Below are 23,640 nucleotides of genomic sequence, written 5' to 3'. Positions count from 1 at the left end.
AAAGTATCAAAAGATATAACAACATATCTGCTGCAGTCTGTTATAACCATAGCGAAAATTGTGCAGCACTACATGACTGCCAACTCCACAGACCTTATTTAGGCATGAATAAAAAGCCTACGTATTAGTATTAAGATTGCCTGTCCGCTTCGTTTTCCCTCTTCTGCTACTGTAGGCCACAGAAGGTCGTGTGGCATGGGGCCGACCGAAATGGGGCCCGCAGTATGGAGAATTACTGCGATGCGTGGAACTCCGCATCTCCACGAAAGACGGGCTTCGGATCGTCGCTTCTTCATGGACGTCTGCTCGATCAGCAAAAATACCCATGCAACATGCGATTTGTCGTACTCTGCGTCGAAGTTAGCAGCAGTCTTTCGAACACCGGCAGTTTCACTCAGTCGGGCAGTCATAACGGAGGACATAGAGATGAGGCTTCTAAGTGGAGACGCCGAAGGAGGTCAGCAAACAATGGAGAGCTGGATGCTCTATCATCGTCGACACCACAACACAAGTTGATGCCCTTCGAGGAGTATTTTGATCTCGCAAACCGCGTCATCGAACCGCGGGACGGAGCAGATAAGGTCAACAAGGACAAAAAATCCAGGGAGAGTTGGTTTGGCGATTGGACCATTGAAAATGACCCGCATCTGTAAAACGTCTGTAAAAGCCGCTCTGCAATAATCATATCGATAAAAATTGATATCAAAATTTCAAGCTAGCACAACATCAGTGGTATCGTTGCATCTGCGAACTGCGAAAACATCATTGGCGATCTTGTGGTGGCTAGCTCGCTGGCCAACACGATCAAATGGCCTTAAGAAAGGTGTTCGCAGCGGTACGAACGAAAAGAGACAAAAAAAACCCTTTTGTACGATAAAAAACAAAACAGGCCATTGATGATTACATCATATGGCACGTACAAAAGCAATCATGGATATACGCAGTCACCTATAAATTCAGCTCAGTGTATAAATCCCCTTTGTCCTTCCGAAAAAGAATGAGAAACAATAATAATAATAATAATACCCAGTATATACATACATAGTTAGTAATTCGACGCTGATGCCGGCGTTATTATAAGTAGAAATAGCGCTTGGTTTATTCTGAATTCTCACTAACTAACTAACTAACGAACAAAGGAAAAAGGAAAAATTACTACATTGAATCGATTATAAACCAAAGCGGAAATAGCACATGGGCCTAAAACCGCAGGAAGAGTGAGCCGACTACGAAGCCTTGAACTGCTACTTTTTTTATCCCAGTAAGAGGAGACATCATCAAAATGGCAACGTCAACTACGACTGAATTTGTAAAACCTATTTATTTATATAGCTAAACCAAACAAGCAAGTAGCAGGGAACAGAAAACAACCAAAGGTACACTAATACTATACAATCCTCCTTCGACGAACATCGCGAGCGATCTGCCGTCTAAATCACCATTCCTCCGTGTACCAAAGGTGACCGCGTTCAAGCGAATGCTAACCTGGTCCTGCTATTACCAAGGTTCTACCGGGAAAAATTGTATTCTGTTTAGGTTAGTTTATATGCTTACTACTGCTACTTATACTATATATACATATATATATATATATACATAATATATGATGATTATAACCAATAGCAACATAATTATTATCATTATATGACAACGCAAGATGCCTACATACGAAACTAGCATGCCAATGGTGCGAATGCTGGTCAGCCAGCTCGAATGTAGCTTCTGTGTGCGCATACATTGTACTGTATTAATTTTTATTTTGGCGTCGCCGGTAACGACGATGCCCAGATGACACCAGTCAGCAGAGCAATGTATCATCATGACATATAGAGAAGCAGAATAATATCTTTTACCGAATTGTGTTTCTGTGAACGCGCGAGTTTTTGAAAATTTCCAAAATCTCCAAAGTTTCGTGCCAGATATTGAATAGTACGGCTGGTAACTGAGTGATGATTTTGAGTGAGTAGTTACGACGATAGATTTCCGTTAACAGTAGTATCTATATATAAACACATATGAATATCAACCTGTGTGTACTTAGCTTCCTTACTTTATGTTATCAAATTGTAGGTGTAGATTATAGATGGATTTATTTTCCTCCAGCATCAGTCGCGACGGTCGTAGAAGGCCTGGCATGTAAACCTCTGTGTGGGGTTTCGTCGTGTTTTGAATCGTAGTCTTATTTTTATGCGGTTTGAGAGACGTGTTAAACGAGTTTGGTCTTGCAATCATAGAGTGCCGTTCAATTAGGTATGTTGATAATATTTCCAATTTTTTAAGATGTCTTTTGCTAGCTCATTCATTGATTTACGACTCCTGATTATCGCGTCGGTTTATAACCTAACAATAGCATAAGCGTGTTTCTACGAGCTGTACCTTGTCTTCATCTTACGTCTCTGATAATTACACCTGTGTACGTTTGTGCATATGACACTGCCTAGGTAATAAGAGCGACACTTATCAAAGGCGTAAAACTGTTGCCAAGTCCTGTATACACTTAATAACTCATACATATTAAAAAAATTCGTTATGCCAATGGATATATACTTTTTTGCAACAGAGAGCCATACAGGGTGTCTGGCGAAAAAAACAATTACGTTGTATGGCTAGCTCTATGAAAGGCAACCAGGTCCATAACAGAGATTATACTAGATGATGGAAAGTATAGCTAAGAGTTAGGACGAAAAACGGAACAGGATAATATAAATTGGGCGAACGGTCTTTGAAAATAAGAGACCTACAAAAGATGATAAAGCAAAAAGGCGTAGGATGTAAGCAGAGAAAAAGGTTTTTATCAAGTACATGGAAATATGCTCGAATGTAGTTTTAATAATTTTACAGGCACACAAACCTTTGTTACTGTACTATTTTTAATAAGTTCTATTATAATAAGATACAAAGTTAATTTACCATTTGCGTCAAGTAGAGATGCTGAAGATTATATATACATACTGATGGAGTGGTAGACACCCTTTACCCACGGGCAGGTTAGTACCTATATCCACAACGGAATTAACCCATAGGCGGAAATTGCCATATGTATGAACATATTGACAAAAGATGCCTGCGAATAAATTTTACCATTCGGTATACGAGAAAACAAATTTAATAAAGTATTGAAATACAAGTATTAGGTGATGATCATTGCACCTACTTACATCACGTCGCATAATTTATTTTTTCCTTCTTTTTTCGTGCTTGCCACCTTGCGTTTACCGTTGAAGCACTTTAGACACGCACAGATTTACGAAACGGTCAGATCAAAACGGTACGCGTTCGCCGCCATTGAGTACGCTGAATCGTACACGCGTACGAATGACTACGAGGTCGCCAAAGCTATCATACTTTCTTAGAGAGCTACCCGATCTCATAATAAAAAAATTAAATAAATAAAAAACTTAGAGCAAGTTTTACTATAGCGGAACTGTAAGGGACCATTGACTCAATCGGTGAATCCTTAAAATAAAACAAGTCCGTCTACTTCAAGATCCTCACATCTCTAAATTCAAGGACAGGGCAGCGACGATTTTGACCACTGCTACTGAATGAGGTGAACGCACTAAACCCCCCTTCTCTCCCCCGGCAATATAGCTTTCAATCGATTCAGAACACGCGCACGATTTTCTCATTGTGGAGACACGTCCCTGTGAGAAGGATGTCCGCTATAAGACTTCTGCACGTACGCACGTGTTAGGATATGTGACCTTTACGATAATAAAGCGATACCAACCTCGCTACCGCTACGGCAGTCATCGAGACATGTATTCTTAACCTGAAAAATTATTGAGTTAGACTGTTTATGAACCGGCCTAGGCTGATTAATTTTTTTCAAATTTCATAGATCAGGCCATTCGCCATGCATGCTTAATAAATACACTTCCGGTCCTCTAATTTTCTAAAATTAATAATTTTCTATTTTAAGGTTTTTATTTTAAAAAAGCACACCTATTCATAGGCAGCAAAAATACATGATTATGATTTATTATTATTTTAGCCTCTATATAATTATATTGTTGTTGTTGTTGTTGTTGTTGCTGTTGCTGTTGCTGTTGCTGTTGAAGTTTAATTAGAGTTTCTGTAAACAGCTGATTGGATCTTGTTAAGTATGTGCTGGCAAACGCTCTGCCGGCTGGTTACCAGCACCCCTTTATTGATTTCCTCTTTAGGGAGTTTCCAATAGAATGAAGCCGCTCTCTCATTTCCTGACACAGAAATGCGATGATAAATTTAAGCAAATTAACTCCTCTTTCTATATTCGTTTACATAGGCTGAAGCGGTTATTCTTCATATAGGTTTACCAGCCCTTATTATATCGAAGGAAGAACTTTTACCAGTGCATTAGTCAAGGTAAAACACACTTCTTTTCCGTACCTTGATTTGCTATTGGCAAGGGGAAAATCTATTATTCCAATTTAGACTGGACAACGTGTTCATAAACGCAAAATGTCTCTACCATTTTCCATTGTTGTCCTATAATAAGGACTTTATTAACGCACAGGAGATTATTTCGTATGGGTAAAGTGTTAGCGTATCTTTTTCAAAGTAACCAAGTACTTTCTAGTCTCCCGAATATTACTCACGTTCAAAGGGATTCATGTTTCCATTCATTACTACAGCCGTCAAAGTTTTTCTAAGTAACCAGTCTTATGTGAGTCCAAGGCAAATCGTTACAACTGCAGGCCGAAGACATCATTTATGCGATAAGTTCTGAGATTTTTCTCCGCGCGAGGAATCCTTAGAAGCGAACATTTTTTCCGAAAATCTTAGCCTCACCCTCTGCTCAGGTTTTCCGTACATAGATCCTCTGCTCGGGACCAACGCAATAGATGAACCTCTTGGGGCTTATGATTGCGGATGCGACATGAGCGTACGTAACATCTACTGGAAGCGGCGTGGGTGGTAACTGGCAGTAGCTTTTTTCTTCCTTTCCAGCTCCCACAAGGTATATGTTTTTGTATGGATATAGATGTCTCACTAAATGTACAAGTGTCCATATATATATTTGTAATTCTTCTTCCGCATATCTCTATTTCGCATATTGCATTATAACAGAATGATAAGCTTTTTTTCATTATTAGACCCCATCAATATAACGTAGTGACATCGCTCACAGACGCGCGTTTTGCTTTCATGTCCTTCGTTCGAAGTAGCCTCGCTCGACGCAAGTTAGTTACTGTTGTCCTATTTCAACAGGATCCTACAAGGTAGGCATAGTTTAATTATCGACGGTCACCCTTAATCTCATCTTAATGACTATTGTATATACACACACACACTGTTATTTGTTGTCAAGGCCAATCAACTATTACTACGTGTCGTATCACGTGCTGAGCCTGAGTAATAATAATGGCGCATTGTTCTTGACCGATATGATGCACGCGCAGATATTTGCTCCATTCGTTTGCCCACGTTAGTTCCACGTCGTAGACGGCACGCGGCACTAACTGTATGCACTAAGAATAGTTGGCTGGTAACGATAGTAACACGCCTCTTCTTCATTTTCTTTTATGTATGCTGTGATTGTATCCACTACGAGCGAGACAACGGCGTAATGTTCAATATCATCGAGCAATGTAACATTGTTTCATATATAAAGGGAGAACGAAACGTCCCTCTATTTCGTTCCTTTCATTTATGTGTGAATATGTATATATAGAATGGACCTACAACGTTACTCTTATAATATGTAACCGTACACACAGCCAGTCGTTTTCAGTGAAGGTGATGGTTGCTTCGTTTGTACATGATTTGCCCTTATCATAATCAGACTAATGATAAAAATAAGAACAATATAAGCAAAAAGTAACGAAGTCAGCCTCACGAATGGTGCCCAATTTACTATTTAGAATCACATAATTATCCTGCTGCATTACATATATATATATATGTATAAGAAGAGAAAGGGGCGATGTCTGTTTGTTAGTCGCTACGAAGGCTTGTTGTTTTCGTTTCCGCGACGTCTTCGGCGGACCAAGCTATATACATAAGGGGACGGGACGCTAGAAGACACTCTATTTATAATAAAATTAATAATAATTTAGCTAGTTTTAGAAACACATGCAGGACCGATAACCTCTACAGTGTGTTGATCTTCGGCTCAGTGAGCTCGGACAACCGTTTCTATTATATCAATATGTGTATAAGTCGCCACCTCTGGCTTCCAGTCTCGACAATGGATTCAGGCGCTGTTCCGGGAGGCATTTCTCCTACTTCTATCTGTTCATATATGCTATTACTTCTTTACGTACTAGACAAAAACCTACCAATGTCTAGCGATTAACTAAAAAGTACTGTCTGAAATTGTCATGTATGTGTATATTAGGACGTCATATTAGTTAATTCCCAACGATGAGGTCAAGGAGTCACTAACTGATAGGCTTGTTATACGTAGTTAGCAGGGTAAGTAAGTTGTCTCGACGTCACATTTTCTACCGCGATCTTCAACTGTACAGACGGAGATCGAGACTCGCTTTCCTGTAGCAGCAGCAGCATTGATTAAAAGCCGTTCAAAATGGATGAAACTAATGCAGTTTGTTTTTAACGGGATCTAAAACATGGGGAACACGGTCGATTCTGGGATGAAGATTTGTAGCGAAATCCGCGATGCGTATCGTATTTACATTGTCGAGGAGTACTTACTATACGGTTACGTGTAATAACTTTTTTCCGGGCGCGAATTTGCTTTAATCGTTATCGTCTTTTCCTCTGCCGCTCCATTCCCGTTCCTGTACCCTCACCCGACAGCCTAAGTACAAATCGTAACTTGTGTCGATGGATGAAATTACTTTTTAGAGTTGTACGTTATTGCGACAAACTACTTTTAGCAACCTATGGAACGGTTTATATATATATATATATATATATAATCGGAATACTCGAATCATCGTCAGCTAGCTTAGGGGGTCGTTGCGAATGTGCTACAGGAACTATAGCGTCTTAATTACTAACAATCATGGTTCGTTTCTCTATTCTGTTACGATTCGAACAAGTTACGAAGCCCAGTGAAGACCTTCTTCACTATTCATAGAGTTGAAACTTAAAGTTTGTCAAATTGGCAGGTTTGTGTTGTAACTCGTTCGCCAGTTACACTTACTATTATACGCCACAAAATCCACTGCAGGCCACTTCTCCACCGACGGTAAAAACGTTCTGTGCAGATAGTTTTTTTTACTGCTCACTTGCGTCGTCTACGCACTTCTTGACTGCGTTGCCTTGTGACCTTAATCACCTTGCAGGCGCAGCCAGAACGAACTCGGATATGATCCATACGCCACTGACCGTTCGAATTTAAGTTGCGGACTATTGCATATGTATAACTGTATTCTTGTGTGCAGCGCGACGATAGCTCGTATTTGGAGCGCACGAATCTGTAAATATATAGAGTGAAAAAAGTTATTATAAACTATTTCATTAATTTTCTACTTGTTCGTGGTGCGTCAGATTTTACAGGCGGATTTTTTCTTCTGCGCGAGTTTTTAGACAATTGTTATTTACGCATAGCCCGAGATGTATGATAGTTTGAATTGAGAAACGTTTTACGGCATTGTAGTTTGACGGAAACTACCGAAGCAGAAGAACTTCTGTTCGAACATACAAAACGTGTATTGTTCTAGCCATTGTGGCGCATATTGTCATTTCCAATTCGCGTAAGCAATGTTAGAGATACGGCAAGCTTTAGTCAAAGAAAAAAATGGTAATATTCTTATTCGTTTATTTGAAGGAATCCCTAAATACTAATGTACTTAGTGGATAAAAGTTCGTTTTACACCTCTAATATAATAATACTAAACGTCATTATGATGTTGTAGAAGAGTGTGTGCTATAGTAGAATATGGTCGAACTACTGCGAGCAGACTGTCGACACATCTTTTAACTTTCAACTTTATCGTGCACGATTCTACTTATATAAGACAACAGCCTGTCTAGCAGCATAATGATTGCAGCTATATAAGAACATAACTTCCATTGAATGCCAAATCAACCTCATAATGAAGTTGTCAAGAACTTAAGCTGAAACAGTCGCTCAAAGTGAGGTGAACAGTTGAAGTCCTACCGAGATTCATGTATATTATTAAACTTTAGAAACAATCATGCTAAGAACACGCGTGCTCCGCTGCGTCGTAACGCTCATTACATTGAATTTGGAGAGGTATACTATCCGATATATCATTCGATCCTACAAAGCGTTACACGTTTCGCTCTGAAACAATTCTGGATCAGATCCGTAGGCGCACATTATCTATGCGGGGCAGCGCGACCAGACAGGCGTGCCAACAGAGCTGATTGCCAATAATTCTGCTCTGTCTGTCACGGAATAAATGGGTAGTACTCTATGAAGTTTAATATCGTATTTTATAACGATCTGTTCTATAGCTTGAAAATTTGTTACGTGTACACGACCGCCATGCAAAATGCAAGCCAAAAATAAGAACTTCCTTCTAAACATGTCACAATGCTTGGTCAATAATAAGGTCACAAGAAGCTGATACTTATTGAGAAATAAATTAAAATTGGCTATCCCTAATTTGTGCTATTTTTAGGGAAAAGTAGTGATTTTTTTCAGTGTTTTTTTTTCTGTTTTTAGTTAGAATGTTATTCTTAATTAGTAACTATTGACCGAAAAATTTAACACGCTGTACTATGAAGGTCGACAGTATTTAATTTTGATTTTTAATACAAGACCACTATGGAAAAGACGTTGCATTGCTTTCTTACTCAAATAGTCATTTTCGCCTACACAGTTCGAGTGTAATTAATGTGATTGTATGCCTTAGATAGCCCACGATGGCCCTTAACGGTGTATCAGGCTGAGCGCCACGTACCTGCACGGCCTATTTTTGACATCTCGACGGCAGGAGGTTTGATAAAACTTCTGTGTTTTGTTCTCGCCTCTATAGATCTCAAGTATGAGGCCAGAACGAGAAACGCCTGCCAACGGATGGATGAGTTCGGTGACTGATGGACAGCAATCACGATTCTCAAGAACCTCAACTTCATCCTGCACCGCATCCGGTAAGGCTCCTAACAGCTCCAACGAAGAGCCACCGTCTGCTGCTACAGTCGTATCCTCATAGGAGCTTCCCCATATTGCATTTCTATTATACCTGTAACAGAATTGAATAAGGTCACCCTGTCAAACCAACCCAAAATGATAATCATGATACTTATGCATTGCTCAAAGATCGTGACGATATGACAATACATTTAGGTTCGACACAAACACTGATTCTTTCAATGCTTCAAATACGTTCTCTACGCATCACTAGTGTGTGATAGATACGCCTCTTCCCTTCATCGTCGATACCACTAAATCATTAGCTGGCGGCTAGACAAGGCAAGAAACAAAAAGTGAATGGATGTATATTCATTAATTCTCATAGATGGTGCCCCTACCGCTACGGTCGAGACATGTCAGACTTCTCATCCTGTCAAAGCCCCACGACACAGTACCCTAACTCAACGTAACATTGGTCCACATGTACGTGCATGGCACTTCCGCGCATAGGTCGACTCGAGCGACGGGTCACAGCTTTCGATTTTGGGCCGAATGTGCCCGTGAGATATTTCTATGATTCGAATATCTATCTCTTCATAACCCTAACAGAGCCGCTAAAGAATAAGCAAACAAAGAGCATAGCCGTTCTTTTGAGAGTCTCCTGCATATACCACTCACATGATTGGTAAGGAATATGTATAATCTTGTGTAAGTTAATGTGTTATGCAGACGCATACTAATCGATATGGACTCATTCGTGAAGCCTGTAAATCTCACCTATTATAGAAAGGAACATTTTTCGCCATTTGTGTTTCACTAAAATCGTGTAATGTTTAGTATAGGCTCCCGCAAATCAAGGATACTTCAGGTTCTATTTTCAGTGCAGCCTTTGAATACTGTCTTAGGCCATTGGCTTTTGGCAAAAAGCAAAGCGTCTTTTCACTCGTTTTTGAACCTGGACCATTTCGTTGTCTTTTAATTTGGTAGACAAGGATGGCTTCACTGCACCATGAGGAAAACGATATCGCTAATTATATCAATGTCCTTACACCTGTTATTGTTGCAAAGAAAAGTTGAATAATACCTTCTCCATTTAAATTCGATTCCTCGTTACCGTCTCGTTAACTTTCCCTGTACCTTTCCCACACCCTTGCTCCTACACTGTCTTATCCAGTCTACGACATTTGTATCACGCTTTCGCCAATATGTTCCTGTTTTTTTCGGCCAACGCCTCTCGTGGGAACGCAACGACGCCATCGATGTGTTAGGGCATGTCACCAATCTTGCATTAGGGCATGTCTGTGTCGTTCAGTCTCCTGACTCTTTACCGCACAGTTCCTGAGGGATGCGGTGACATTTCCCATTGCCCACTATAACTGCTTTTTACGCCTGTGGATTCTAACTGTGCCAGTGGGACCGATGCCCCGTTGACCGTAAAAGCAAAGGTGTCTTTGTTTATCGAGGCATGTTGTAAAGTGTAATGATTTGATAGAACGGTAGATGCATAGATTGACAGGGCATGGCCTGACCCGTAATATTGCCATGAGATAGAAGAGAAGCGTGTGCTAGTTATTTAATCTGTTTAGCGTTATGCCTGATCGCGAGCGTAGTACCGTGATTGATACTGAACAAAATACGTATCATAACTCGCGCTATGTACTCGTACCTACCTCGAAAAGGTCTTACAAGTTCCGGCAGCAATGATAAATGTTGTTAGGAAACTGATGTAGGCTTTGTCCTGCATTTGAAACACGTTTTCTTTTTTCACAGAGTAAACGCATTACGTAGAAAACGGACATGTTTGCGCAACGTTTTCAGGAAGGCAGTCCTCGGGCGATACACCAACCGCTTCGTAGTTATCAAGCGGACGTGTATGTATGTACAGACTAAAACCGCATGAGCAGTACTGCATTATATGGAAAAACACAAGAAATCATTTGGTACATACCAAACGCTATTGAGCATCGCCATGTGTTGAGCCTAGTTCTGGCGAGACGGCCTAGTGTATTGATAAGGTAACGATAAATAACAAGCAATGTATGACGGGCCCTATTGCACACTTTTAGCTACTATCATTCATACGGTACGGTTATGCTGGTTAGCACTTCTTAACTAAGGATAACGTAAAAACGAATTATGACCTATTAGGCCATTTATGTTTAATGTTATATTAGTACTTCATTTGGCTGATAGTTACTATACGATCATTGTATGTTATCGTAGATAGACATTATAAACCAATACACTGAAGCACAGCTTGAAAGACTACGAATTAAATTTTCAAGAGTTCGTTAAATTTTATTGTTAATAGGTGTTTCGAATTTCTGATAGATATTATGCTTGAATACTCGTTTACAGTAGGACAAGCAGAAGTGGCCTGGAGCGACCAGCAGTCCAATGCAAAATACACAGTTTGGCTGTATTAGTTAGGTTACGTAACAACCTATCGCGGGCAGACCGCAGAGCTGAAACTGAAATATACAATGCAATATACATCATTGATATCCACCACAATAGCGAACGTAATTACCAGGTCAAGGGGGGATCTATCGGAATACAAAGTACGGATTGGGGGCAGACCTCTAGTCGTAAAGTTAGCACAGCTGTTCGGGGCATCATTTAAGAAAATGGCCAGCCTATTCGAATCCTAAGCTAAATATCAAGCCAAAACGCCTTTCCAATGAACTTTACTGAACAGCCGTCTGGGTAAGGTTAGTGACTGAATTACTCCGTAAGTTTTAAAGTTTCAAAAACGAATCATTTTTTAAGAAAGAAACGTTTACAAAGAGGCCAAGCATAACACAATAAGGTTTAGTGTTAATCAATTTATTTTTGAAGCTACAGATGTCGATATAAGGAAACGATTTATAACTAATATTTGAGATAGGTTTTCTACGGAAGATTGGAATCAACGCATTATTGCCTCAATACCTCTTCCTTTTTTTCACCTGAAGTTGAAACAAGGATTTGTAGACTTAGTGCAAGTTATAGTTACGCAAACGTAACTACTCAACAGCCGTCACAGCGTTCTTCATAGCAAAGTTTTTTTCTGTACTCATACCTGTCCAATACTAGCGCTTTCACTGCGTCTCTATGAACATTGTCAGAATAAAAAGTAGCGATGCTATTAAAAACGTTGATGTCTGCCCCTATATGTTAGTGAAAAACGTTAGACAGAACATTGCTACGCGAAGTATAATCGTCTCTTGGCAAAATTTTGGCCGTGAATAGATTTGTAGGGAGCTTGAATTGGTTGTACCCTTAGAATAATTACCCAAAGTTAGTACTGCAGATCGGTTTTAAAATGGTATTATCTCGGATTTTTGCCATTACACGGACACAAACCAAGTAAAGTATTGCTGGCTTCGTTGGACAATGATAGCGTCCTTGTCCCTATGTGGTGATGTAGTGATGTTTTTTTCTGTCTCAACCATTCGGTTACCGGAATACGTTCCCAAAGGGCGATGTTGCCTCCATGATCCAATGAAAGCCGATAGACTGTTGTGCATAACTGCATTACGTACGTATGAAGGACATAGTGTATGCGGCGACCATACAGTATGCGATTTGTCAAGGTATTGGCTTCGAAGAAATACAGGACTGAACAAGTCCTAATATTTATGAGCACGTCGAAAAAACGTCCGGTTACACAGAGGTTCGTTTTTTATTGTGATCATATATAATAATAACAACATCACTTACTTAGGTCAAAGTTAGATCGCTTCAGTACCAAGACAACTTGACCCGTGATATTCATTCATCCGTAAACATCCAAGTATAATCTGTCGTTGTATAATTAGTTTCCTGGAAATTACAAGTTTACTGCATAGCCAGACTTGAACAGAAAAAAATACTAGACAATAGAACTTGATCCACGTTTGGGTCGTGCATAAGTTCGCTTACCTAGAACTTACCTACCCCATCTAAGCATCACATATTGACATATAAATAACGAAATCAACGGTGTGTACGTATCCTATTTTCATTTAAAGTGTTCATTTGTTGTCTCAGTAAACACCTTCTCTGAATAGATATCAATATTTCCCTAAGAGCTTGACTATTTTTCTTGCAAAAGTGATGAACTGGCCCTCTTTGTTAACAAGTTATAAGTAGAAAATGTATATCATTTTAAAGTACAAACTAAGTTGGTCGTACTTTCAAGCAGAAATGTGTTATATATCGTTAATGGACTAACTAGAATAAAGATCCTAATAATAATAATCAACTAAATGAGTAGCGGTTGTGCGATATTTTCCTTTATATCGACACCAGCCCAGCTGACAGGCGCAGTTTTTCAATCGCCTAATTCAGATTCTATAATGGAAGCTGCTAAGGTGGATACTTCAGCGTACCGGCATAACCAATATATAATAATGGTTCCGATGGCTTGGGTAGTTTTAGGTGCTATACTTAGCGCAGAGGTTATCATCGCAGAAACCAACTGTGTGCAAGTTGTCATTCTATATTTACCTATATATATAGAGACATTCTATATATATATATGTATATATATACATATATATATATATATATATATATATGCAGATTTGACTGTTCCATGAAGCATGAGTTCCAGAGAATGACGCAAAAATACGCTACATGATTACTTGAGACGTGCACTGCAGTTTAAAAATAAAGTACTCTAGCTCTGATTTGATTTTATCAGGTGTGGCTAAAGCAGTTATTTACGTAAACGGTAGGAAGCGTGAATAGGGTACTCAAAGTCGCTTTGAAATTTCGCGCCTTGGTACTTTTGTTGTGAGCGATTCATTAACCGTTTTTCTTTTCTGAAGCTCTGTAATATAATTCAGGTGGACAGTGAGCAGCAGCTATAGGTTATCTCCAGTTAGTGTGCATGTAAGCTTAAACAGAAGCTACACACGTATACTATGTCAAACCCTACTTAATATTAATACTAGTGCGACGGTTTCCTTTTACCTCATATGATAAAGAAATCATTTTTAAACGGTTTTTTTGATGCAAGTCTATGAGACTGGATGACCTATCATACCTTTGCGGTATTCTACTTCCTTCCTCTACGAGGATTTACCATAAGGGCAGGGCTTCCAGTTCTCTAACGGGACAGCTTACACTCAAGGACAGGCGCGTCCTACCCAGAATGGTATTGTTGCAAATACGATTGGCCACCAATAGGAACGCAACGAACAATGTAATTTGTCAGTCTCAGCCTTCCTTAGCGTGGCGGACCTCCAGAGCCGTCATCCAATTCCTTGGCTCGTTGCTCCAGCTTCCGATTCCCTGTCTGAAGCCTCAGTGTTTTCTCGGGGCCAATCTATACCGTATGATCCATCCTACTTCTTGTAAACGTGAAGTATTTAAAAAGGCCCAGTGCCAGCTGAAGTAGGAACACTGCGGAGCAACAGAAGAGCTACTGAAATGCAATCGTTCAATTAGAACGGTGGGGAGCACCGGTTCAAGGTAGGAGATGCCAAATGGAAAATCCACCATTAGCAGTAACCATGATGAATGATAAACACGATATATGCACAAACTTGGTGTGTAAAACTTGCTTTACAGATATTCATACTTTTTGTTAGTATCTGCATAAGGCAGAGCGTCTAGACGAAAGCTGGGCGTTGATCAAATGTAAAATGAGGAGTATCAACAAAGTAATAGTAAATAGGGGAATTGACCTGAAGTCACAACTTATTAGGTAATCTATGATAAATAGATGACCAAAATCGCCGCTACACAGATATTTTTATCCCTAGACAGCAAACGTATGATGAAATATGACGTCGTTCCAAACGTGTTGATATGTTGACGGGCGTAACCAAATGGACGAGCGAAAATCAGACCAGTAGATTGCGAATTCAACTCCACTAAGCAAGCTTCACCAGTTTGTAGAGATAAATACGATTTTGTTTCCTTATTTATATATATATATATATATATATATATATATATACATATCGACGACTACAGAAAGCATAAACAATTATGGAACTGGTTGATTTTGCGCCGTCACCAAAAAACATGCCACAAGACTACTTGACTTTTTCGTAGGACAAAGCTATCACGGTCGACTATTGTCCAGCCGCAAAGGAGAGCCTAAATGGCGTCGATACTGTTTTCAGTTACCCTATTTCCTATTCAGCCTTAAAAAAGAAATTCACCAGAAAATTAAATGGATTCTAAGAAAAAATTTCGGAGAAGATCTCGATCATATTGTGACTTTTACTTTTGCTCATTTTAGAACGATTATCAACGTACTTTATGCAATCTATTTTGTTCTATTGCCGGCACAGAGTACCACTAATAGTGAATTCACTTAATGTAGATGAAATAGAAGGTTTTTGTGAAAATTATTCCATACAATAGCGGCCATTTGTAACTAAATATAGTAATCGGCTTTCATGAGATGCAGAGTCCGAATGCGAAATAACAGAAAAAAAACTCGAGGTTAATAACGTTCTCACGACCTGGCAAAAAGCTAACAAAGCCCATCATTAAAAAATGATTCTGTTTATTGTCTAACACACAAAAAAAAATTTCTTAGTGCCGGCCGGACTCATGTTTGTGGCATATAGAATAATTACACTAGTTTACCCATCGTTAAAGATTCGTTTTGTTTGTTAAGGCCCGTTTTATTAGAGGAGTAAATGACCACGTCTGCTTCATCATTTTCGACCATACATTGATTCTTGAATTTTTTCTTTGTTGCACATTTATTCTTATCGTTCTCCATGCGCTTCCTGCCCAAACGAAGATCGACACACGTGTCTTGTAGATAAAGTTTATAGATATGAAGCATAACACAACTATCTTTTTCAAACCGGACAATAGATAAAACTATACGCCTAGATGCGCGCGCGCGGTTACAAACGACGAGATAGCGTATGTTAAACACTGATGGTTTCACATTACGCTGGGTCGCTAAGTGGGTTTTTGCCGGCACAAATCGTTCCCACTCACAATATGCCCGTTCGCTCACTTTTCCACTGTATCATACTAGCCAACGTTGCCGTCAACGAGGGCAAAAGGGAAACTGTCTAGCAGCATAATCCTGTCCAGTTAGGTACGCGAATCGGATATTATTATCAATTCTACGAATGGGCTCCCTCCCTGCATGGAACGGTGCTGGATCTGTGGCCCAACGGTAGGACAACTAATTCCGACAGCAGCAGCAGCAGCAATAAGAATCGATACTATTAGAGCTGATAGTGTAGTAGCAGTACCTGTAGTGCCCTAATAACGTCACCGATTCACCTCGAGACTGGATACTTACGCTACTACGTCAGCACACTCTTTTTTTTATACTTCGCATCCGCCGTCTGACACATACCCTCGTATGTTCGTTACCTGTCTGGTCCTGCTCTTCGACCCTAAAACAGCTAACCACAGAATAACACGTACGTATAGCATATATATATATATATATATATATATATATATATATATATATATATATATGTGTGTGTGAACAGAAAAGTTCTATCTAAAGAAGCCTAGGTCGGTTAAACGCACTTTCAGATTAAACAGAGCAACAATACTTGGTCCAAACGAAATAGAACGAAGCTAAATTTAGGAATTTGCGCGCAAACAAAAGCCTAAATCCATTTTTACCGCAGGAACTACTACCTATTGCCAAACCCAGCACGAATAGAGCTATTTAGATTTACAAGTAATTCTAGCGCAGCTCGCAGCTTCCATAGAAATATTCAGTAGGACTCAACAGCTGAAGTTGTAGGGTGTTTCAAGCTAAGGGGTTGCCATGAAGGCGATGCTGATTCTCGAGTAGAGAAAACCAAGTAACTGTTACACTTGATCTTTCGTACAGAAGAAGTCTCTATGTTTTCTAAAATCAACTTAGGTCCTTTTGCACGAGAGTTTTCCGTAGGTGCATGTGTTCATGTAGAACAGTAGATCAATTAATTGTATCATCGGATACCGCATTCTAATATACTTGCTGAATAATCCCTCGCCTCCGTGCACACCGAATAAACCCGTTCCAACTATCAGCATTTATTGCACACGTACGTACTACACCACAAAGACATGGATGAACAGCAGTATGAGGCCAACGTATTGGTCAAGCGTAATAGCGAAAGCACTACAGATAAACATGGCCACCATACGGGAGTGAACAGGTCACACTTAGAAGGAATCCACATCCGTAGCAGATATGGTGGATGGCACGCCAAAATAAACACTCTATTTTCATAGGTGGCTGGTGTCAGACGACGTTTGAAAAGTTTAACAGGGCACTTTTCAGATGCAAGGTAGGTTCGCTAAGGGATTGTTGCCAACCTGAGATATAACTGTAAAACGCAACTCACTGAAATTAGGGTTATAAAAAGGTTTGATTTGTTTTCTGAAGCTACTTCTATTTTCCAGAAATAGTTGGGATTAGTCATTGCGGTCGGCAATGGTCCCGCTTGTCAAATATACATGCGCTTATATATCTGCATAGACATATCATAGAACGAAGTGCTTCCGTGCTTTGTCTGTAAAGCTATGTTTCGATTCATGGTTTTGTTACGAAAAGACGCCCCGTCTCGAAAGAACAAAATTGAACAGGTATAGCAACGCTTTATGCTGTAAATTAACGATATTCTCTTTCTTACGATTGACGGTATCTAGCGTTGTACCAGGATAGGAGATTTTAGTTCTGGGCGTTTGTTTTTGCTGCTGCTATCGTGAGAGCAGCTTGCTTTGTCGAGAGTTACTACGTACTTCATTACACGTGCCCGGCCTGGGTAGCTCCTATACGATCAACATCATAATTTGTGAATAGTTTCACTGGATAAAAAGCGAGATCCGTGCTGAAATGCCGCCCTGGCATGTAGTTGAATCGGTCGCCCGGTTGATGTGATCTAGATTATACCCCTTGGTTTGTCTATTGCGAGTGACTCTATAGCTAATAATTGATAGAATTAGGGGTTCGTTCTTTTTTACAAACTGTTTAGGTTTATAGCGGTGCGCGTACAAAATGTTAAATATAACTATCATGTATTTATTGTCGTCAACCAGGAGCCACCAGTGGAGCAATGCAGTCCTGATCGAGTAACTGAAATTAAATTTCACATTTCATTCTATGAATCCCTTCTGTTCCGAATAAGTTCAGTCGAAGCGAACTTATAAAGTAAATATATAGAGCAGAATAGCATGATACACAAAAAGGTAGAAATAAGTAAAAGCCCCGGGTTCTGTCACCGTTTCCGGACTGCATTCATCTGCTGCCTCGTATTGTGCTTATCGCCAAAGGTACTATTATTTAGAGGTATCGTGGGTCAGCGGCTGAAATGAATTGCTCATATGTGTTAGTTAGCGTTCCCAAGAACTGTGTAGCCAGGCAGCCTGACGCAAAGATCCCCGTCATTTATTGGGGTGACGTTTAGCGGCTCCGTGCGTGCGTATTCGACGGTCACCGATCGTACGCGATGAACTTCTATGAAGCTTTGCCCGTTTTTTCGGCATGCACTTCTAGCGGCGAAAGGTTCTCAGTGCTGAGCTAGTGCATACGACATTTTAGAAATTTACAAGCACTAAATCTGGCCATGTGAAGAAGCAAAACTTCATACAAACATTTCGTAACTAGGAGCGTTGACGTACGTATTTCTGGTATTTAAACGTTTCTAAATCATGGTAATTTCGAATTGGATCGGCATTTGAAGGCTACAATAATTTAGAGTTAAATTAATGATAGAATTATCCGCCTACAGTGGCTATTCTTTGTCTAATGCAATAGTCCTACCATTAACATTGCTCAATGATTTAAAAATTGTTTTCGACAAGTGATTGACGCCTTCGTATATTGGTGATTGATTTTTTTTTCAGTTTTTCGACTTTTTCATTACTTGATAGAGAAAATTCAAAGTAAATGTATCTTGCTGTCAGTTATATGCCTGCTTATTATATGCCGGCATATAATTAAACAACGACGGCATCTTCAGTCATATACAGTTTTGCGTACGCGTTCACGCGGTCTTGCCTTGAAACCAATTGAGTGTACCTTTCTCTCAATCAATTAGAGACAACAGTTTATAAACAGAAACACAATAAGCTCAATAAAGTAAATTCATTCTGAACGTGTATTATATCTTGTAGTTCATCGGTTAAGTTGAATAAAGAGAGAATTACGGGAACGTACGGAGATCAAAGGGAAAATGTTGTGCCTCTCGTTCAGCCGCTGCCCCGTGAATCGGTAGCGGAGTGCGGTTCCAAAACCATAGGCTCAGAACTCCCAAGAAAATTCTCGTGAAAAGTATCAAACTTTCCCTAAAACTTCAAAAGGCCTTTAGAAGTTCAAGCAAAGTTTGCCGTCCACAACGAATGTCGTTCGTTATTCTTTCGCCATACACGCTATATCTATGTATTTTCATAGCTCGAAAACGATGTAAAAGAGATATTGCTTGAAATATTTCTATGATGGCGTCATAATTCGTTTTCTCTCCTATGAAGCTGCGCGGCTTGCCGAGCAGCCTCAAAATCGTGCATTGTCTGCACGTTCGTACATCATGCGTAGACACTTACAAGTTGTTAACTGATTTTCTAAGTTGAAGTTGTTGTTGCTGCTGCTGTCGCTGTTGTTGCCGTGCAAATGTAGGGAGTACTACTTGCTGCGGCCTACTACGATACGATCCGGGTACCCGATCGTTTTCCCGATCGAAAAGTCCATATGAAGCTGCGGCTTTTTGTACGGTGCCCGCCGTCACCATCTGCGATAATAACAAAAACAACAACTAGCGTTAGGCTACAACCAAACGTTATTACATTGTTAGTTTTAATTTCATTTCAACTATTATCGATTTGGACGTAACGCCCTCGTATAGGCCGCTTAGTTTTTTCTTTTGTTTCCTAGCAAAGGAACGTACATTTTTCAAGTTTTTCAGACTGTAAAACTTTTCAGACTATCAAGATGTGTGTCGATCGGAAATTTGGTGCGATTCCAAACCGTAAAATGTGCATTGCAATTTGGGACCAATCTAGAGGGCTGAGCCTTTATTTCAGATTCTGTTGAACGTTTATTGAACGACAAAGGAGCAAAGTAACTAGCTCAGCTTTCCGCCACAATTTCGCCTGTTCCAAAGTCATATTTTCTATTGAGTTACGTTTTATAAAGATCATACAAAGAGTTTTATAATAAGACCATCCTGAAGGCAGTATAAGGCGGGTATATATGAAGCCCTACGTTTCGGGCGCGAATACAACCGGATGCCACCAATGGTATATCCTAAAAGGAGCAGAACATACAGGTAGCCTCAATTTACATTTCAGTGTCATGGGAAAATTGAGTTAAGGCATCGTAGTTTCGCGTTCCTGATTCATTTTGAAGTATATCTCACGACTTCATTGGCATAACGTATCATTTAGATAAGGCGATAAAGCGATGTTGTTAAGATATGCATGATATTGCGAGTAATCACGAGTTGGATTAAATCTACTACGGGTAATTATGTGTATAGAAATCACTCATAACAGTGATAGCTACACAGGCCTTATTGAGTTAGCCTGGTTCTACTGTACCTTCTGATTTCGTAAACAAAACTCAGCTTGTGAATCTGATTCTGATGGACGGAATTATTCGAAGCCCAGTTTCGCCCTGCACGGTATACGGCATTTCGTATGGATTTATGCTAAACGCATTCTTGCGTCACTTAAAAATGATTAGAATTACAGCCCTTTCTATGAGGAAACGAATTTTATCGTTAGCTTTGTTAGATGCCTAACCTTTGTCCTTAGTAGCCTACATAGCCTCCAGCTTATATAACCCCCAAATGGTGCAGCCAATGATATAGGTGTTCTCGATTGATATTTTTTTCGAAATTAATCAATGTATAATTAATTCCGTTTAAGTCACATAGTAGAATTTTCGGAAAATTGACCGGTACAATTTCTTTCTTTTCTATTCTATATAAATATATTTGGCTCTTCTTCTACATACTGTGACGTTTTCGAAAGAGATTTCGATGCAACTTGTGAATTTTTCGTAAATAACTTGACGGAGAAAAATTGCTAGTAATGCAAAAACTAAAAAACGAAAAAAAAAAAGGAGCCGAAATGGTCACCTTTTGTAAGTGATATTCTCGTGAAAATCTGTGAAGCATTTGAGTGTGAACGTCGCTTAACATGTTACCATAGACACTACGTAGTATTTTTTTTAAATGTTCAATTTTCTCAATCATATTACGTTTTTTTTTTCTTTCAAGGAAAAGCTGTAAGTTTTGAAGCCCATCGATGTTTTCACTCGGTCCACGTACTTAGCTTTTCCGGCCCTCTAAGATTTGCACACAGTATTGAAAATTAGGGATCATTTCATCTTGCGGTAACGAAGTAGGCGAAATTGTATAGATAGGCACACCTCAGTCGTAATAAGGAGGCGGAACAAATGAAGCACTGAACGTCTACAGTATCACTAGAACATGGTAACGTAATGCAACGAATTAATGTAACGCAGTAAACTTACGGAATGACAGAAATAATGAAGTCAGTTTTCTGAAGCAGGGTAATGAGATCTCATAGCATCGTTACGGAATAACTCAATATCGTCACTGGGATAACTCGAACGGAATAGCAGTGATTATTTTAATAAGATAATTAAAGAAGTAGCCTTGAAACGCTTCGCGTTCCCGGCGATCAAATTGGTTTTGGGCTAGACCGGTACACATGGCAGGATCGGGCCTGGGTAATATGGAACAGATATAATGAACAGCATCAAGCTGAAAATTTACAGTCAGCGCTAAGTGGATAGTGAAGAAATACGGTTCTCTCAGTTACCAGCTGGGTTAGATGGCGACACTCGCACGGTCTCGATATTAATAATAAAAAGCTATGTACTGCTCGCTCAAAGAAAAAAGCTGTTCAATCGGTGTTTAATGGCGCCAAAATTGCAATGGGAACACAGGAATAATATATATCAGAACGAATAGATATTTGTTGTTAGATTTTTCTTTCTATTCTTCTAGAATTCTGTCAGTCATACAGTAAAACCTAATGCGAGAGATAAATTTGTTTCCCAAAAACAAGTCATACAATGTTCTAACGGCTGACCGCCAAATATAAATATACAGGTTCGCTATTCAATCACTTGACTCTCTGACGCTAATCGTGTGGCTTGAAGCGTTTGTTTCTTGCGTTTTGCCCGCGCATTTCAAAACTTTCGATGAGAAAGTTTCTATACGCAGCACTCGACATTAATGCTAATGGCCAGGTTTTTATGGTGAGAGCGGAACATTCACTAGCGATACCTCACTAACGCTTAACAGCTTGTTCTACCACCATCGAAATCAATGGGCAATGTTTGTTCGAAATGTATCATTAACATAGAGTTCGATTGCGTTGCTTACCGGTGACAAGAATAAATTCAAAAAACCATGATGGCATAACAAACTTCAGCAAAATACTTTTTTCGTTTTTCGCTAAATGATTGCGGCTAGTTTCTAATTCAACCGTACACAATCACTATCGTTCAATTTCGCGTATCGCCGGTTTTGGGTTGAATTCACTAGGTGAACCCTTTCCCCGCAAGTAAATCGTCACGACGTTAATACTTTCAACCTTTTCCACCGCTGGGAACTAGGGACGTCTGTATGAAACATCTCTAAATAGTCATCTACGTATAGTACGGACTTTATCGGTCTGGCCGTAAAGGATGGTTTGCGACATCACAGGAGACCCTTACTCGTATTATCCACCAATCACCTGCTGCGTCTAGAATTCATCTGTGACTGCTTAGTGTTTGCGATAGGTGGAAATAACGAATGCATAGTAATTGGTAATTCTAATTTATCTAGTTTTGGATTTTATTAACTGCCTGGTATCTCTTGTCTGAATAGCCAGTCATAATGTTGGCCATTCGCACCTCCTCGTCGTGTGTACGCGTACCGCACGGTGCCTATATAAATACAAAGGTGGTTTTGTTTGAATATCGTTTTATAGAGAAGGTTGTTTTTTTTATTGGAGGTACTGCATCCCAAATCAGAGAGCTGACGTTAGACAGCTCGTCTTGTCAGAGCGTGTCTCTGATATCTTGTCAGAGTTACAGAGGAGCTCATAGAGGCAAAGATAATCAGAAATGTAATACTTTGGCTAGTGTCGGCTGTTTAAGTTTCGTTCGTTTGGATGTACTTATTATGCCTACTTCTTGTACCAGTATTGCACCCAACAATTACTTGTGTTTGCGAATGCTTTTCCTAGCAGTCGCCAGAAGAAGGAAGCGACTATGTAGTGAGCCATTTGATTTCGTTTGGTCTCTCACTGGTATCTACAAAAGCTATCACTGCCGTCTACGCAAATTTCTTAGTGCTGCTAGAATTACGTTAAACTATAGATCCTGCCTTCCCTTACTCAAATAGGTCAAATAACGTTATCAACGATGGCCAAAGCGCATTGCTAGGCACTTGAACAGGAAGCTGCTCAGACAGAGGTACGATATACTCGCTATAGCACAAAGGCGCTATCGTCGGTTGCCTTATCGTAAACAAACAACGTTGAACAGGACAGGGTGTGGGAGGCAGTAGAAAACATACAAACGCGACGTATGAATCACGAGCAGGACATGCAACGGGTCCGTCCCGCAACAGGGACTGGGGACAGGGATAGACAACACTGTAACATATACATGTAAGTGTATGTGTACGTATGTATGTGTTTGTACACATTTGCCATTGGCGTTTTGCTGC

General features: G+C 39.8%; 2 protein-coding genes across 8 annotated transcripts in view; one reads left to right on the top strand and one right to left on the bottom strand.

The window, feature by feature from the left end:
• Positions 1–3,130, top strand: part of LOC111253745 (uncharacterized) — a 159,387-nt gene extending 156,257 nt beyond the window's left edge. For all 6 annotated transcript variants that reach the window (XM_086975423.1, XM_086975422.1, XM_086975424.1 and 3 more), the window contains one exon: positions 176–3,130. In XM_086975423.1, coding sequence (XP_086831549.1) covers positions 176–653 — 478 coding nt within the window. In that variant the 3' untranslated portion in view covers positions 654–3,130. The remainder of the gene's footprint in view (positions 1–175) is intronic.
• Positions 3,131–3,952: 822 nt separating this feature from the next.
• Positions 3,953–23,640, bottom strand: part of LOC111254237 (uncharacterized) — a 60,319-nt gene continuing 40,631 nt past the window's right edge. Inside the window, exons 1-4 of one of the 2 annotated variants that reach the window (XM_022814864.2) lie at positions 22,306–22,458; positions 19,493–19,677; positions 8,823–9,104; positions 3,953–7,367 (exon numbers count right to left, since the gene is read on the bottom strand). In XM_022814864.2, coding sequence (XP_022670599.1) covers positions 7,175–7,367; positions 8,823–9,104; positions 19,493–19,677 — 660 coding nt within the window. In that variant the 5' untranslated portion in view covers positions 22,306–22,458 and the 3' untranslated portion in view covers positions 3,953–7,174. Of the gene's footprint in view, positions 7,368–8,822; positions 9,105–19,492; positions 19,678–22,305; positions 22,459–23,640 lie in introns of those variants that run through there. The other variant, XM_086975432.1, reaches the window with a different exon arrangement.

Source organism: Varroa destructor, unplaced genomic scaffold, assembly GCF_002443255.2.
Source record: "Varroa destructor unplaced genomic scaffold, Vdes_3.0 BEIS01000007.1, whole genome shotgun sequence".
Taxonomy (NCBI): domain Eukaryota; kingdom Metazoa; phylum Arthropoda; class Arachnida; order Mesostigmata; family Varroidae; genus Varroa; species Varroa destructor.
Note: the sequence above shows the minus strand (reverse complement) of the source record. Positions and strands in the feature narration are given on the sequence as shown.